This window comes from Microtus oregoni, unplaced genomic scaffold, assembly GCF_018167655.1.
Source record: "Microtus oregoni isolate MIOR12 unplaced genomic scaffold, Mior012 000070F_ref0000104, whole genome shotgun sequence".
Taxonomy (NCBI): domain Eukaryota; kingdom Metazoa; phylum Chordata; class Mammalia; order Rodentia; family Cricetidae; genus Microtus; species Microtus oregoni.
The window spans coordinates 7836923-7854101 of NW_024543977.1; the positions used below are offsets into that span (position 1 = coordinate 7836923).

At 40.0% G+C, this 17179-nt stretch overlaps 2 protein-coding genes across 2 annotated transcripts in view; one reads left to right on the forward strand and one right to left on the reverse strand.

The window, feature by feature from the left end:
- The window catches only part of Odad2 (outer dynein arm docking complex subunit 2), a 151969-nt gene that overhangs the window by 36917 nt on the left and 97873 nt on the right, over positions 1 to 17179 (reverse strand). The window contains exon 19 of the mRNA XM_041641543.1: positions 281 to 469. Within this exon, the coding sequence (XP_041497477.1) occupies positions 281 to 469 (189 nt within the window). The remainder of the gene's footprint in view (positions 1 to 280; positions 470 to 17179) is intronic.
- LOC121440724 (U3 small nucleolar RNA-interacting protein 2-like) lies at positions 6732 to 8173 on the forward strand. The gene is given in 2 exon segments (XM_041641544.1): positions 6732 to 7543; positions 7545 to 8173. Coding segments are annotated over 2 exon segments (1431 nt in total). The 5' UTR covers positions 6732 to 6733; the 3' UTR covers positions 8166 to 8173.

The window sequence follows — 17179 nt, forward strand, 5'->3', positions numbered from 1 at the left end:
TGACAGCTAGCATTTACATAGCAGCACTTATATTTGCCACAACTTTGCTTGCCAACAACAAATAATAAAAAAGGCTTTTATTTATCAGACTTTGCATATTAATATTTTGTTTGTAATGTATGCCTTTGTGTCCATAAGTTTGGGGAAGCTCAATGAGTTGAATACAATCCTACACTTCATAAGCAATGGACCCTAAACCTGGATCCAGGTCTCTGGACTTCACTTTCCTAGTTTTGCACTGTGATTTGAGAGCACCCCGTGAAAACAAGATGTTACTTACTGTGTTGGCAAGTTTGGACAACAGAGGGACAACTCCATGGTCTGTAATGACAGCCAAGTTTTCCTGGTCTTTTGCTATGTTGGTGATAGCAGCACAGACACTTGCCAGGACCTCTTTATTATCTGACTTCAGTAGATTGACCACAAGTTCCAAACCACCAACAAAGGAACGAACCATTTCTCCAGCGTCCTGGGAAAGAGAAATACCTTCCTTTAGGCTAGTTTATAAAAGGAAGAAATTAATAATAAGGCTGTTAGGTATATTTTAAGATAAAAGAAAAAATTAGTAGATTTCTATATTTTCAAACTCTATACATATACGTGTATGTTTACATATATTGTAGTGAATATGTTCACAACAGGTATACACAGATTGGTTTGAATATTTACCATAGGAGCTACTGAAAAGGTAACAAAATGCAGCTGGTTTTTGTATCTGCAGGCAGTTATATAAAGTCACTGCAAACAGTGAAGTAACAATAGTGAGCCATGGCACATTGGGGGAAACACAGAGTTAGGTCCTGACAAATTCTGGGGACAATATTTTTGTCAACTGATCAATATATAAGCTTATTATGTATTTTTCAGTTTGAGCACACCTCAGCTTATATATTAAACAACCACACTTATCTTTATTTATTTATTGGGGGTATGCTTGTCATATCACGCTAGTGGTCAGAGAACAGCTTGCAGGGGTTGGTTCTCTCTTCCCACCATGTGGATCCAGAGGATCTGACTTAGGGGTTAGACTTAGTAGTAAGTGACTTTACCAACTGAGTCATCATGATGGTATTTATATATCTGTATTATATAAATTTAAATATATGTTTTTATATATGGTATATACATATGTTATCACCATGGCCAACAGCACTATAATTCACGTATAGAAGCTTGTCAAACACATATTTTCTCTGAAAACCACAGCAAAGCCTTCTTATGCCTACAAACCATAGGAACTATGCCTGGGGACAGTTTAGCAGCAAAATAATAAACATGAAGCACAAAAATATGAAAAATGTGGTTCCACGTGGGCTCCCAAATAGTCCCATATTTCCAGTATGGGCTGAAAGAAAAATTCTGAGTGGCCTGTGTGAACTCCTCAGCCACAGCCAAGAATGCATCCAAAGCTCTGGACTCTGCACTTTCTGCACATCTCCTCGAATGACCACAAAAGGGCCTCGACAATGATCTGGGGTTACAAGGGGCTTATATCAAAAAATCTGTGAATGAAGCAGGTTGATATATATGTTGTGTGGCCATTGTGTTGAGATCATCTGGTGGGGGAATTAAATGTGTATTAAGAAATGACATGGTTCCAGCCAGGCAGGGTGGTGCAAACCTGTAGTGCCAGCATGGGGCTGAGGAAGAAGTGCTATAAATCTCATGAAAGCCTGACACAGGACACTGTCTTTATGAGAGCCGGGTATGGCAATAGAAAAGGGAAGAGACAGACAGCACACCTAGAGCAGGTAGATAATAGCAGAGACCTTACCTTAAGGGCTAGGGACCTATGCAAATAATGTTTTGTTTTTGTTTTTGTTTTTGTTTTTGTTTTTCGAGACAGGGTTTCACTGTGGCTTTGGAGCCTGTCCTGGAACTAGCTCTGTAGACCAGGCTGGTCTCAAACTCACAGAGATCCGCCTGCCTCTGCCTCCCGAGTGCTGGGATTAAAGGCGTGTGCCACCATCGCCCGGCACAAATAATGGGGTTTAACATCTCTGAGACACTATATGAACTGTAAATCTGTTAGCCCAACTAAGCTTTACAACAATCCTGCCCAGTAGGTATGATTAGTTCTAGTTTGGATCTTTAAAACTGACTTAAAATTTCAAACTGATTTACAGATGCCGAACCTTATAAAACAGATTATATCCTGTGTAAAGGCAAGATGTCATGTGTGCTTTAGCAACCATTAATTTGATTTTCACATCCCCACACCTCCTAAATTCTTCCTTGGTGCGCCTGATGTAGGATAAAATCAAAGCTCCAAAGCATGGTTTCTGTAGGCCCGGTCTTCATCTCTAGCCTCAACGTGACCATTTCTAATATCTGCTGAGAACTGGGGTTAAGTGACTCCTAAAATACTTCACTCAAAGCATAGACCACTATAGGGAGTAAATGGCCTCTTTATCCTTTACCTTGAACTTTAAATTTTAGGTGGGCAGTGATCTATTATTCACTAGACACACTAGCATCTCACAGTTAACACTTGCTCACAATCACGGACTTTCCAATTGCAAGCCTGTAGGGGGCACAGGTGTCTTTGTCACAGATGTCACACAGACACTCACTAAGCAAACCTGGTGTGCTAAACACCCAGGGTTGTTCCTTCAAAGGAAGGAATACAAAACCCGTGTTCTGCCCAGAAGGCTAGGGAGGATGTGCTTTCTGGCCTGGTGACCTTTGCACCATTGTGTGGCAGGAGATTTCCCAGCACCAAATTCTCCCTCACACCTTTATCATTTTTTCTCAGTCAGTTTGTCTTTACAGACTTTTCAGAGTGCCAGTGTAGTCATGCCTGGTGTGTATTAACATACTGTGGTCTCCAGAGAGATGTATGTATGCTTTGTGGTGGTCATGGAATTGACTTGATTATCACCAGAATAATCTGCACCAAATTTTGCTGTGATTAAATAATGTAAATCTGTAGGCATCTCTTTATTGTACCTGTGAAGTAAATGATATATATCTTGATTGCTATGAATTTCGAATTAATTATATAAGTCATTTAACACTGTTGTTTTCACAAAATTCCCTCTGTCCCATGTGCACGCGAGTTTCCCCGTATCCCAGTCACCCTCCATCCCTTCAAGACTTCAAGTTTCTATTTTATCTGTCTTTCTTGTTCTTGGTTAGTTTTTTCCTTTTTTTTTTTTTAAATGTTTACAGTTCTGACTTGTATATTCTTCATTGCCCTTTTCCAGAAAGAATTCCATTCGCAAAGCATTATCTGAATAAAGTTGATATAAAAATCATTTCCCTTCCACAGAATTGTTTAATTTAGGTATGCAGGCTGCAAATAATGAAGTCAGATTTAAAAAAGTACAGTAGATGCTAATTCATAATAGCTATCAACAGACTTTGATAAATATTGATTCAGTGAGCAACTCTGTTTTCTGGATTTGCTCATTTAGCCTGTGAGATGCTTCTGTTAACAACGGAGACACTCTGTGCTGTAAACAAATTTCATAATGTGTTTTCTTATTATCTTTGTGTAGGAAACAACCTACTGCATAAAACAACATTTGTAGCGATGAACACTTCTGTTTTCTTAGAATAGCAATTCTGTCATTTGTAGCTGACAGCAGTGCTCAGTAATGTAGCCCCTTGGATCCAAGTTATTCTTATGTTAAGTAAAAGGGGCAATATTTATACTTATCAAAAAAAATGTTTACTATTGAGTTTAAATTAAACAAATAGAAGCAAAAACAGATAGTATAAATCTCCAGTTGGTTGGTTGTGTACATGAAAAAAAAACAAAAGTTCTACTTCCAAATAGACATTGATATCTCCTTTTAAGTTTTATTTGCATAAACCTTGTTCAATTTTTATAATTAATAAATATTGATATATAATAACTAAAAGTATACTTAAAATAAACTATTTGGGACAGACTTCGAAAGTTTGAACCAACACTGTCTGCTGAGTTGCGTTGAGCTGAACTGCCTTCTTGCATCCTAGGACTTATCACTCTATAGGCCGTGAAGGCCTCAGAGACCCCCCACATAAGCCCACATGCATAATAAGCCAAACTAATCTTCTAGTGGAAGGTGAAGCCAGGACAACAAGCCAGATCTACCCAAGCAAGACTCAGTAGGCAATGCAACCTTCTCCCATTGCCGTGGAAACAGACAGGATCAATATGGGAGCCATTTAAATTTTGAGCATTAGAATGCTATCAAGCCGGAAAATTACATCAAAAACTTCAATAGCTACCAAATATGCAAACCATCCTCTCCCACTCTTTCCTCAAAATAAATAAATAAAAACACTAGCAAATATCACTTCTCTTAAAAATGAGCAACATAAGGTTGGGGAGATGGCTCAATGAATAAAGCACTATGAATAAAGTATAGGAGGCCAGGTCCCCAGAACCACATAAAAGGCAGGAAGCCTCAGCCTATAACCACAGAGGATCCCAGGGCAAGTTGACTATTAGACCAGTAGACAGTAGAATTACTGAATGTAGGTTCAGGGTTAGGTTCTTCTTCCATAAATATTGTAGAACAATTGAGAAAAACACATGACTTCAACTTCAGGCTGCCCACATACATGCATACATATACCAGTGTACTCATGTATGTACATACGCACATGTCACACACACATATAAATGCAAAAATTGATCAATATGACAAAACTGAAATCATTTTCAATAGGAGTTGATAATAACAAAGCCATATGGAATGAAGAAAAATATTATGTGTTTACAGATGACAAGAATACACAGAAGAAGCAAGATTTACAAAACAAACTAGATGGACAATATAACATTGTTATTTTACTTATTGTTGATGTTGTTAGTCTTTTGACAATATTGGGGATAGAAACCAGGACCTCGTGCATGCTAGATATGCACTGAACCCCTGAACTACACCCTAGATCCTAGTTACTAAAGGAACTGAATGAAAACCATAAAAGAAAAAGAAATTTGACTCACAACAATTCGTATATTTTGTGATTATCAAACAAAACAAGTTTTAAATAGAAATGAAAGATCTAAAATTAGGAATAAGATGGGCAGTGGCGGCATACACCTTTAATACCAAGACTTGGGAGGCAGAGGCAGGCAGATCTCTGTGAGTTTGGGGTCAGCCGGGTCTATAAGAGCTAGTTCCAGGACAGGCTCCAAAGCTACAGAGAAACCCTGTCTTAAATGAATAAATAAATAAATAAAATCAGGAAGGAAAGAAAGATCCATTTTGGAAATCAGACTAACTTAGTAGGAAAACATAAAAGAATAAAGACTTTATTTTTTAAATAGAAGATACAAATAAAATTAGCACAAAACTGCAGAAGAATGAACAGAGAAAACAGCACACAAATGAGAGCCCCAAAAGGAGCAAAACAGTAGAAAAGGAATTTAAAGTGTAATTTTAGAGAATTCTCTCCAAGAAAGTAAAACCCAAGAGCATACGGAAATAAAATCCTTGAGAAAACTTACTCATAAAGACACATCTTCCCCTCACTGCTAGACTTAAAAAATACAAATCCTAGGTCAGTAGTAGAAGACTTGCCTGGTTGTATGTAAAGCTCTGCTTTCAATCCACAGCAACATCACACACAGAGGCACAGACATATGACAAAGACACACACACACACACACACACACACACAATTCTTTGATCATCCAACACAAAACAGTAAGGTGTTAATATTTTCTAGCATCTGTATCTAAGAGAATATTTGGTATTTCTGATCCTGGCTTATTTCTTGATATAATGTCCTTCAGTTCCATTAATTTTTGTGCAAATGACAAGGCTTCATTCCTCTCTATGACTAAATAATATTCCATTGTGTGTTGGCATCACCCATTTATCTGTTGATGAACACTCAAATCAGTGTCATATCTTAACCAATATGAATGTCACTGTGATAAATGGGCATATGCAGGCTTGTGTTTGGTATCCTGACCATCTTTCCTCTGGATATAAATGTAAGTCCAGAGTGGATTGCAATAGGGTTCTGATGTGAGGCACCTTTATGCAGGATTATGTCTCCTTCCCGACACAGCACACACCCACACCCACATCACCCAAAAACCATTTCCCTAGCCACCCATACAGCAGTGGGAGAGGAAACTCTCTCTAATCTAGGGTGACCCTAGACTGGCCAAAGCTTATCATGGATCTCCAGGACAACCCCCCATTATTTGTTTAAGGGTCCAAGCATCACCAGTGAGTAGTGAGATGATGTCAGTTGAGTCTCTTGAAAAGTTTTATTTTTACTACTTTTTAAAGTATTATCAAAATTGACCACACCAAGAAAGGCAGAATAAGATGAGGGAGGAAGCCTGTCTTTATGGCTCTGTGAAGAGGCTGAGTCAACAGATGATTTGATATTTGCAGCAGAAGTGTCTGCAGCCTTTTGTTCATAGTGCTGCAATGATATTTCTCATGCCTCTTTTTCTAAGACTAGAGATGCCTGGCTAGGTAGAGCAACACATGTCTAATCCTAGCACTTGGGAGACAAAGGAAAACGAGCCCGGGTTTGGGGCCAGCCTTAGTGATATAGTGAGACCCTGCCTTGGGAACAGTAATACATCATCAAGCAAAGAGAAAAAGAAACTGAGGACATTGGTCATCTTTGCAGAATCCCCTGGGGATTATGGTTCCGTTCATTACTCAGCTGACCTTCAGTAATATTGATGGATTTTTTTTTTTTTTTTTTTTTTTTTTTTTTTTTAAGATTGAGAGAAGTGGAGTTCTCCCGCAGCCGCAGCAGCACCCTGATGATCATGTCCACTGCCTTGGCAACTCGTAAGCGGGCAAAGCCGGCCCCCGGACCCGGGGCCGCTGCGGGGGCCGGCAAGCGGCGGCGAAAGGTCGACTCTGCTGGGGACAGAGGCAAATCCAAGGGTGGCGGCAAGATGAATGAAGAAATTTCCAGTGATTCTGAGACTGAGAGTTTGGCTCCAAGGAAAACAGAGGAAGAGGAGGAGCTAGAGGAGACTGCGCAGGAGAAGAAGCTACGTTTGGCCAAACTCTACCTTGAGCAGCTTAGGCAGCAAGAGGAGGAGAAGGCTGAAGCTCGTGAATTTGAAGAGGATCAGGTGGCGGGACGCTTAAAAGAAGACGTGCTTGAGCAGAGAGGCAGGTTACAGAAGTCGGTGGCAAAGGAGATCCAGGCCCCGGCTCCCACTGACATTCGAGTTTTACGGGGCCACCAGCTCTCCATCACGTGCTTGGTTATCACCCCTGATGACCTGGCCATCTTCTCCGCCGCCAAAGACTGCACCATCATTAAGTGGAGTGTAGAGACTGGGCGGAAACTGCATGTAATTCCTCGAGCCAAGAAGGGTACCCAGGGGCAGCCTTCAGGCCACAGCAGCCACATCCTCTGCATGGCCATCTCCTCTGATGGCAAGTACCTTGCCTCTGGTGACAGAAGCAAACTCATTCTAATTTGGGAGGCCCAGAGCTGCCAGCACCTGTACACCTTCACGGGACACCGGGATGCTGTGTCGGGACTGGCCTTCCGAAGAGGTACCCACCAGCTCTACAGCACTTCCCACGACCGCTCAGTGAAGGTGTGGAACACAGCCAGCTGAGAACTCCTATGTGGAGACCCTCTTTGGGCACCAGGATGCTGTGGCCGCATTGGATGCCCTGAGCCGAGAGTGCTGTGTGACAGCCGGTGGCCGGGATGGGACTGTGCGTGTGTGGAAGATCCCAGAGGAATCCCAGCTTGTCTTCTATGGCCACCAGGGCTCCATTGACTGTATCCATCTGATCAATGAGGAGCACATGGTGTCCGGTGCAGATGATGGCTCCGTGGCCTTGTGGGGCCTCTCCAAGAAACGGCTGCTTGCCCTCCAGCGGGAAGCTCACGGACTGCATGGGGAGCCAGGCCTGGAGCAGCCCTACTGGGTGTCATCGGTGGCAGCCCTGCTTAATACAGACCTTGTGGCCACAGGCTCCCACAATGCCTGTGTGCGGCTTTGGCAGTGTGGAGAGGGCTTCCGACAGCTTGACCCTCTTTGTGACATCCCCCTGGTTGGTTTTACCAACAGCCTCAAGTTCTCCAGTTCTGGGGACTTCTTGGTGGCTGGAGTGGGCCAGGAGCACAGGCTTGGCCGGTGGTGGAGGACCAAAGAGGCTCGGAATTCAGTCTGCATCATCCCTCTGCGCAGAGTCCCTGCGGCCCCTCTTGCTGGCTCCTGACACTCGTTCTTATTTAAGTGCTTTCTAGACCCTGCCCCCCTTTTTGTATTAAAAAGGTCCTATTTAAAAAAAAAAATTGAGAGAAGTATGATTTCAAAATATTCAGCATAGGACTGGAGATGAGGATCAGTGGTCGAGCGTTTGTCTATCGTATGTAAGGTCCTAAGTTCAATCTTGAGTGCTGCCAAAAATAATAATAAACAGAGCTAGCCAGCTAGATGATTGATAGATACATAAATACTCATAGTCACAAACACCAAAAAGAAAAGAATGTTGGACTTTAAATTGGTAAGTTGAGGTCAATGAGTCAAATTGGGGTTCAGTCTTAGTTCTCTGAAGCAAGCCTCAAGGATCTATCTATCAGCTTCCCAGTTCTGCATCAGTTGGGGCTGGGGCTTTAATGGGGAGAATGACAATATGATTACATCTGTCTCTGATCGCGAACTTCCTAAGGTGGATGGTATGAGACCCAGGGAGCCAATATCTCAGCGGAGACCCACATCCTGGCCCTCCTCGGTCTTAAGGAATTTGCAGTTCTAGGGACAATAAAAATGCCAGTTTTGAGTGCCCCTGGTCCCTGAAGAGTTGATTATTTGTTCTGAAGGTAAAACTTCTTTTCAGATTTAAAGGTTTTAAACTTATGACATCTTGCCTCACGTAGTCTCTCTGGAAAGGGAGACGGTATATTTGAGAGTGGAAAAGACAGTTACTCTGCCAAAGCTGTCTTGCACTAATGCTGAAGAGCTGGGCAAAGTCACCACATTTTCCACCTCCTCAAATATCCTAGAAACTGCTCTACACCAGTTTCACCATGGTAAAATCCTGTTCTACACAACTCAGACATGCATCTGTAAAGAGAAATCCTTAGAAATAAGAATAATAAAAATAATGCTGCCTAATTGTTTGCAGTTTAGGAAGGATTTCCATACACATGCCTTTCCCTTGATTCTGACAAATCCTCCTGGCACGGACCTGGTTTTCAACATTCGCCAAGAATAACCAATAGTAAATCTACTTAGAAAGATGCAGAAATCGAGTATGTTTCTCTCTATACTGAGCACAGAACCTAAGCACTCATGATTGTACTCATCACTTTAACTCTGGCTTAAGGTGCTCAGAAGACCCCTTATAGCTTAGGGGAGCCGTCACTCCCAACAATGTGAAGTTCTGTGAGTGAACAACCAGTGGAAGGCAAAAAAGACCCTCTGTGCTACTAGAGGTGGAGCTGTTGAAGAAGTAGGAGAAGGTGTCAAGTCCGGATTAAACAGGATCAAGTGGGATACACAAATGAGACAAAGATTGCAAAATACTAACATTTTGTTAAAAAGTTAACTGGTAGGAAAATATTAAGATCTTATTTGCTGATGAATGCATAGAACAGAAAGCTGTGTGCTTAGGTAGAGAGTGCTCCAGACACAGGTATGGGAATCTTTCTCTTACCTCCAGCAAAAGGAGCAGGCAGTTTTCTGCAGACATGACACACACACACATAATATGACTTTAAAGCATGCACACGGCCAGGAGAATATGACTCAAGACAAAAATTTTCAATCAGAGAGCTATAAAAAAGATGCCGTATGATACATAGCATAGTATTTCAAAATGATTTTAAAATAGCACATTGCATATAAAATTTTCAAAACCTTTCATTCACATTTGAAAAGCATATTAGAGAATCCAAAACTCAACAGGGACATCCTACCCTAAAAATGTAGTGACTTAAACCTTTTAGAAGTCTCAGCAGAACCCATGTATACTTGAGAACAGTGTGTTATTTGTAGAAGGCTGTCACAATAAGACCCTTGTTCTATCCCAGCAGCTAACAAAATCCCCCAGCCTAAAAGAATTACTTTTAAATTCAAATTTCCTTCCACTTTCAAATGCAGGTTTTAAGAAAACCAGAATCAGAGAATTGTCTGCCATCCTTCTCCCTATGAACCAAAGGCAATACAAATTAGATTCAAGAGAAGACATGCGGCAAGCGTTATAATCCAGACTTACTGTGAAGGAAGTTTTAATCCAATTGGCCCTCAAAAAATAATGAGAATTAACAGCTCTAATTTTCCCCTAAGTCAACCTAATTCAGGATAATCTGCTTAAACATTCCAGAAAATGGTGTTACTTATTTGTTTCCCACTTAGCAGTGTTCTGTGCTGCCTGTACTTGGGTGAATATCGCATTAATAAGGAACTCTAAACTGTGAGGTGCTGTTGTATACCAGACGCTTGCAGATTTAATGACACAACATTCTACACCAGTGATGTAGTGGAAAGGTATTAAACAAATACACATCTTAAAACGATGTGATTCAGAAACTCAATGCACATATATTTGTATATATTTTGTGTATGCACATTTGTATGTATTTAAAGTTATTATATACTTAAAATTTAAAACAAATAAACAAACACATGTATTTTATAACACAGATTTCGAAAGGAAAGTGAATTTCTGTTTAGGTTCAGACACTTCTAAACCCTAAGTTTCATGAACCAGACTAAGAACACTTAAAATATTAATCACAAAAGGAAGAATTGCTCCCATGAAATACTAAGTCCCCCAAACAGGGAGCCCTCGTTTTACAGAGATTGTTTTCTAAGCTGTAGTTCTTGTGTCCCATTTTCTATACCTATGTGGTCCACATACCCATTTAGCACTAAAGAGTCTATTAAACTCATGCCACATGGAAAACACATTGACTATATCAAAGCTTCATCTGTGTGAATGCTTTCCCAATGTATGAAAACAGCTGTCCCATCTGCCTTGTATTCATATATCTTTAACCATTTTCCATATTAAATGGTTTTCATAGGTCTCCTCTCTCGATTATCGACATTCCTCTTAAAACACACCCAGAATTTAACATGGATTCCCAGATGTGGTCCAGTCAGAAGAGTGTGCTGGGATTCTTATCTTCTGTGATCTAGACATGGGACTTCTGCTGTGAACCGAGTAACTGTACAAGCAATTTCAGCAGTCAGGTTGCTGTGTTTGTGTTTAATTTTGAAGCCAGCTGAAATCTGTCCTTGCCTTTCATAAATTACCACATATCCACAACACCCTTATCTTGCACTTAAGGGATTTTAAATACCCTTTATGGCATTAATTAAATTGACTAGTTTCCATATAATTGATACAAGCTTTTAGATGTAGATTTCACCTGGTAGAATTTATTTTTGTATAGACCTTGGAAAAACTAAGAGAGGTGGTTGAATCTTTTAATGTAAGCAATGCATTTGATGATTCTTGTTTTAGAAAAATCCTTGGAGAGGCAAAAATGTAGTTGATATTTTTTTTTAACAAAACAAACCTGGGTTTTGAGCTTTATTGCATATTAGCACTACTCTGGGAACTCTTAAAATTTCCTCAGCTCAATATTATGATTTGGGTTCTAAAATTCATCTGAAATTTGATCACCAACGTGATAGTAGTAAGAGCATGTTTAGGGGTGATTATGTAGTGAGGGCAGAGCTCTACTGAATGGGGTGCAGTCCTGCTACAAAGGCCTTCTTGCCCTTCTGCCTTTGGCCATGTGTACCATCTCAGAAACAGAGAGAAACCCTCAACAGACATGGTGTCAATGCCTTGATCTTGACTACCCTGTACCATAGAAAACAATTTTTTTATTGTTTTAATTTCTGTGAGGTAAGTTCAGCAGCAGAAATAGACCAAGATATCCAAGCTGTATCCAAAACCAATTTGATCAAAATGCATGGGCATGGGAGCTGGCAACATAAGAATACAGGTCATTCTGATGTTTGCACACACTGGGTTGAATATTTGAGATACATTTTAGGTCCATGATCATTAACGGCATGACACTGAGCAAATTACTTCTCCTCTCTAAACTTTAATGTCTTTATCCAGAAAGTTGAAGGTTGTTAAAGGGTGTGTGTGTGTGTGTGTGTGTGTGTGTGTGTATGTGTGAATGTGTGTGTAAAAAGAGAAAGAGAATAAGGAAGATAATATATCAAGGTACCTAATATATGGTAATAATTTTTGAGTTATTTTGGTGTTATTTTGAAAATATGTTTGTTACCAATGGTTTATATGATCAAAATGTTAGTCTAATAAAATAAACTTGAAGCTACCACTCTTCTAACTGTAGGAGCAGGGCCTGTTTCTAACTGTCCCTAACTGTGGGAGCAGGGCCTGTCTCTGTTGTTTGCTTTTGGAATTCATACCTCCTACTGGATTGCTGCAACCAACTTTAATAGAAGAGGCGGTGCCTAGTCTCATCTCAACTTGATAACACCATGACTGACTTGAATATCCATGGGGAGGCCCCCCTTTTTTTGAAGAGAAAATAAAGGAATGGATGGAGGTGGGAAGGTAGGAGGAGGGAAGAGAAAAGAGGAAACTTATTGAATTGTATTTATTTACTCTTATAAATGTGTTCAAAGTAATAACTCAAATGGCAGCATGCCTTTTACTACATATTTAGAGCTGGTTTAAAATCTGCAAACGAAGCGACAAACACCTCTAACAGTTATTAGGTAATAATTTTGCATATCCTTATATAATTGAAACCGTTTTTTATTTGTATAATCCTGGGCAAATCAAAGATCTCAGGAATATCTGATACTATGTTTTGTATTGTGAGATTCAAAACTAACTATTCCTCAGTCCTTGTTTTGAACAAAATAATCTCAAGTAATTTAAAAACTCAAGTATCCAACTCTCAATATCAATGTTAGAGATTTATTAATTTTAAATCTGTGAAGGCTAATTAATGTGTGATGGTGATTATGGATCAAAGTGTGCTGTTACTGCTTCCAATGTTGCAACATCTGGGTCAAAATGATGATCTCAATTGCCTCTGTTTAGTTGAAGAACAAATACACAAGACACATGCCTGGAAGGCTACCATAAGGCCCTCCAAACATGGGAGCCCACAGCAAGATCACCAGAAAAAAAGTGAGCAAAAGCTGATGTGTGAAAACACAATGGCAATTTTATCAAAAGCTGTCTACACATTCAATGCAATCCCCCAACAAAATCCCAGGACAATTCTTCACAGACCTTGAAAAAGCAATATTCAGCTTCATATGGAAAAACAAAAACCCAGGATAGTTAAAAACAATCCTGTAGAAGTAAAGGAACTTCTAGAGGTATCACAATCCTTGAATTCAAACTCTATTATAGAGTTATAGTTATAAAATTAGCTTGGTATTGGCATAAAAACAGACATGTGGATAAATGAAATTGAATTAAAGACCATGGCATTAATCCACACACCTATCAACATCTGATTTTTGACAAAGAAGTCCAAAGGTACAATGGGAAAAGGAAAGCATCTTTAACAAAAGATGCTGGCATAACTAGATGTCAACATGGTAGAAGTTTGTAAATAGATCCATATCTATTGCCATTCACAAAACTCAAGTTCAGTTGGATCAAGAACCTCAACATAAATCCTGTTGCATTGAACCTGATAGAAGAGAAAGTGGGAAGTAGTCTTGAAGGTATTGGCAAAGGAGACAACATATAAGAAATTGCTCAACATCCTTAATCATCAGGTAAATGCAAATAAAAATGACTCTGAGATAGCATCTTGTTCCTGTCAGAATGGTTAAGATTAAAAGTACTGAGAACAGTTTATGCTGGAGAGGATGTGGAGTCAGGGGAACACTTCTCCACTGCTGGTGGGAGTGCAAACTGGTACAGCCACTTTGGAAATCAGTATGGTTGTTTCTCAGAAAACTGGGAATCAGTCTACCTCAAGACCTAGCAATATCACTTCTGGGTATATACCCTAAGGAGGCACACTCATACAACAAGGACATTAGTTCAACTATATTCATATCAAGATTGTTTGTAATAGCCAGAACCTGGAAACAACCAGATGCCCCTCAGTTGAGGAATGGATAAGAAAATGTCGTACATTTACACAATGGAGTATTACTTATCTGTAAAAAAAATAATATCATGAAATTTTCATACAAATGAATGGAACTAGAAAAAACCATCCTGAGTGAGGAAACCTAGACTCAGAAAGACAAACATGGTATGTATTCACTCCTAAGTATATAATAGATGTAAAGCAAAGGATAGCCAGACTATAAAGCACAGCTCCAGAGAAGCTAGTTAACAAGGAAGATCCTAAGAGGGACACATAGATTGACCAAGGAACTGGAATTAGATGAAATCTCTTGGGTAAAGTGGGGACAGGGATGAAGAGGGCAGTAGTAAAGGGGAGGGAATGGGAGATAAAAACATGAGGGAACAGGACATTTGATAGGAGAGAGGGACAGAGTGGGAGAAAAATGAAAGAGAGATCTTGACAAAGAGAGTCAATGTGCAGTTAGGGAGAAACCTGGTGCTAGAGAAATTCCTAAGAATCCACAAGGATTACCCTAGGTAAGACAACTATCAAATAGCAGAGAGGGAGCCCAACTGGCCTTTCCCTGTAATCAGATTGGTGAATACCTCAACTGTCATCACAGAGCCTTCATCCAGAAAATGATGGAGCCAGATGCAGAGATCCACAACCAAGCACCAGGTCAAGCTCAGAAAGTCCAGTCAAAGAGAGGGACGAGGGAATATATGAGCAAGGGAGCTCAAGATCACGATGGAGAAATCTACAAAGAAAGCTGAACCAAGCTCATGGAAACTAATGAACTCTAGACCGACAACTGTGGAGCCTCAACGGGACTGAACTAGGCTCTGCATATGTGGGAGACAGTGGTGAAGCTTGGACTATCTGTGAGGCACCTGGCAGTAGTATCAGTATCTATCCACGGTACATAAGCTAACTTGTTGGAGCCCATTCCCTATGGTGGGATGTCATACTCAGCCTTTAGGGGGGGACTTGGTCCGGCCCCAGCTTGATATGCCAGACTTTGTTCACTTCCCATGGGAGCTTTTAACCATTGGGAGGAGTGGATAGGGGAAAGGCTGGGGGAGAGGCAGAGGGTGGGTGGGAGGAGAGGCGGGGGAGAAAACTGTGGATGGGATATAAAATGAAATTTAAAAAACTAAAATTAAAAAAAACATAATGGCACACTAGTTTCTATGTTAATTTCAAAAACAATAAAAAATAGAAAAATCAGAATTTTTTTCCCAAAAAATTCTCAAACTTCATGGAAGACTTGTAATAAAGAACTCATACTCAAGAACGTTCAGCAAGAATAGTTGGTTTTTCAGTGTTCTAAATTGCCCCATTCCCAGCTCCTGCTCTGGCCACTCATTATCCTTTCAAGCATGTTGTCAAGCAAAATGAACAGCCAAGCAAACACAGGGGGATGAAAAGGAAATGAGCCATCTCCATTCATAGAGATGGAGGATGGCTTGACCTGGAAGGAAGCTGACAAAATCCACAGAGGCAAACAAGAACCTGGAGAAAACATTAGAAAGGTTTTGGAAATGAGACACTCATAAATGGCCTAGCAAGTTTCCAGCACCATCCTGGAGAGAGGAAAACACCATATATACCTGCATTTTTATCTTAGCTGATCCTGAGGTTCTATGCAGACAGAAGTGAAATGGAATGTTGAGTGTGTGACATAATGTGCCACAGTGGCTGTTATTAAAGGGTGGAAGACACAAACAAGCCAGGCCACTGAGAAAGAGTTCTACAAATAATGAATGAGTACACTGGCCAACCAGACACCTCAGGGATCAAACACAGGCTCAGAACTAGTAATCTGTAATACAGACAAAAAAAATGAGACACACACACACATCACACACACACACACACACACACACACACACACACACAGAAAGAGAGAAAGAGAGAGAGAGAACAACAAAAATCTCTAGAAAGGAATGAATTTGATTTTTCAGTGTCTTGAAATCATGGTCTAAAGTGTTTTCAATGAAAATTATGAGACAGCTAGAGCAGTGCTCTCAGCCTTCCTTGCTGCGACCCTTTAATACAGCTCCTCATATGTGGTGACCCCACCATAATATTATTCATTGCTACTTCATAACTGCAATTTTGCTACTGTTATGAATCATAACTAAACATCTGATATGTGATCCCCTAAAGGGTCATTACCTGCAAGTTGAGAACCATGATCCAAAGAAAGTAGAACATTTACTCCAAGGAAAATAGCAGTTAGGAGAATCTGACTCTAGGAAGCTTGTAAAGTGTTAGCCTTACAATAGAAATTATCTATTGTCAATATTTTTATGAAACTAAGGAAAAACATACCTAAACAAATTAAATTTTGACAATTTTCTAAGGAATGAAAGAATATAAATAAAAAGATTTAAAATTTTAAAATAGAATTAAATAGATTTTATGGGGTAGAAATCATTCAGTGTAGGCGAAAAATTAATAAATGAAAGAAAAAAGGATCAAAGGAGCAAGAGGAAGAGGCACTCAGTAAACAGCTCAAGTAAGATTGTGTAATCTAAGGAGCCAAAGGAAAGGAATAAAGAGGACTAGACAGAATCTCAGAGACCTGGAACACTATCATGTACATCAGTATTTACATGTGACAGTTCTAGAAAGAAAGAGGCAGATAGAATGTTTGAAATATAATTCCTGAGCATTTTGTATGTATGTTAAAACCTTTCATCTATGTATCCAAGTAAATTGAGAAATGTCATGTAAGATAGACTCAAGGAGGTCTAAGTCATCATAGGCCAACTGTGGCAAGACAAAGAATCTTGAAAGATGCAAAACAGCAAAATGAGCCATCCCTTGGAAACCTCGTTAACATTAAAGGCTCCCTTCTTTCCAGAAAACATGGACACAGCATCAATATGGTGGACTATGAAGTGACAGGCTCACATTCTCCCATAAATCAGTAAACACCTGCACAGAGTAACTAAAGCAAGCCTGTTGGAACTCTGGAAACCAGTTCAGAAATCCAAAGCAAAGAAGAAATTGCCAAACCAATAGAAAGTGTCCTTCACAGTATCATACCCGCTTCCTCTACCCTTTCCCAGGTGGAGCACGTGCCATTAGGCGACCACAGTTCAATTTTTAGGGAGCTGCAAAAGGCAGCATGGAGATTGTTTTCAACATTGTGGCTATAGGCTGCCTAAGGGATTTCTATCTT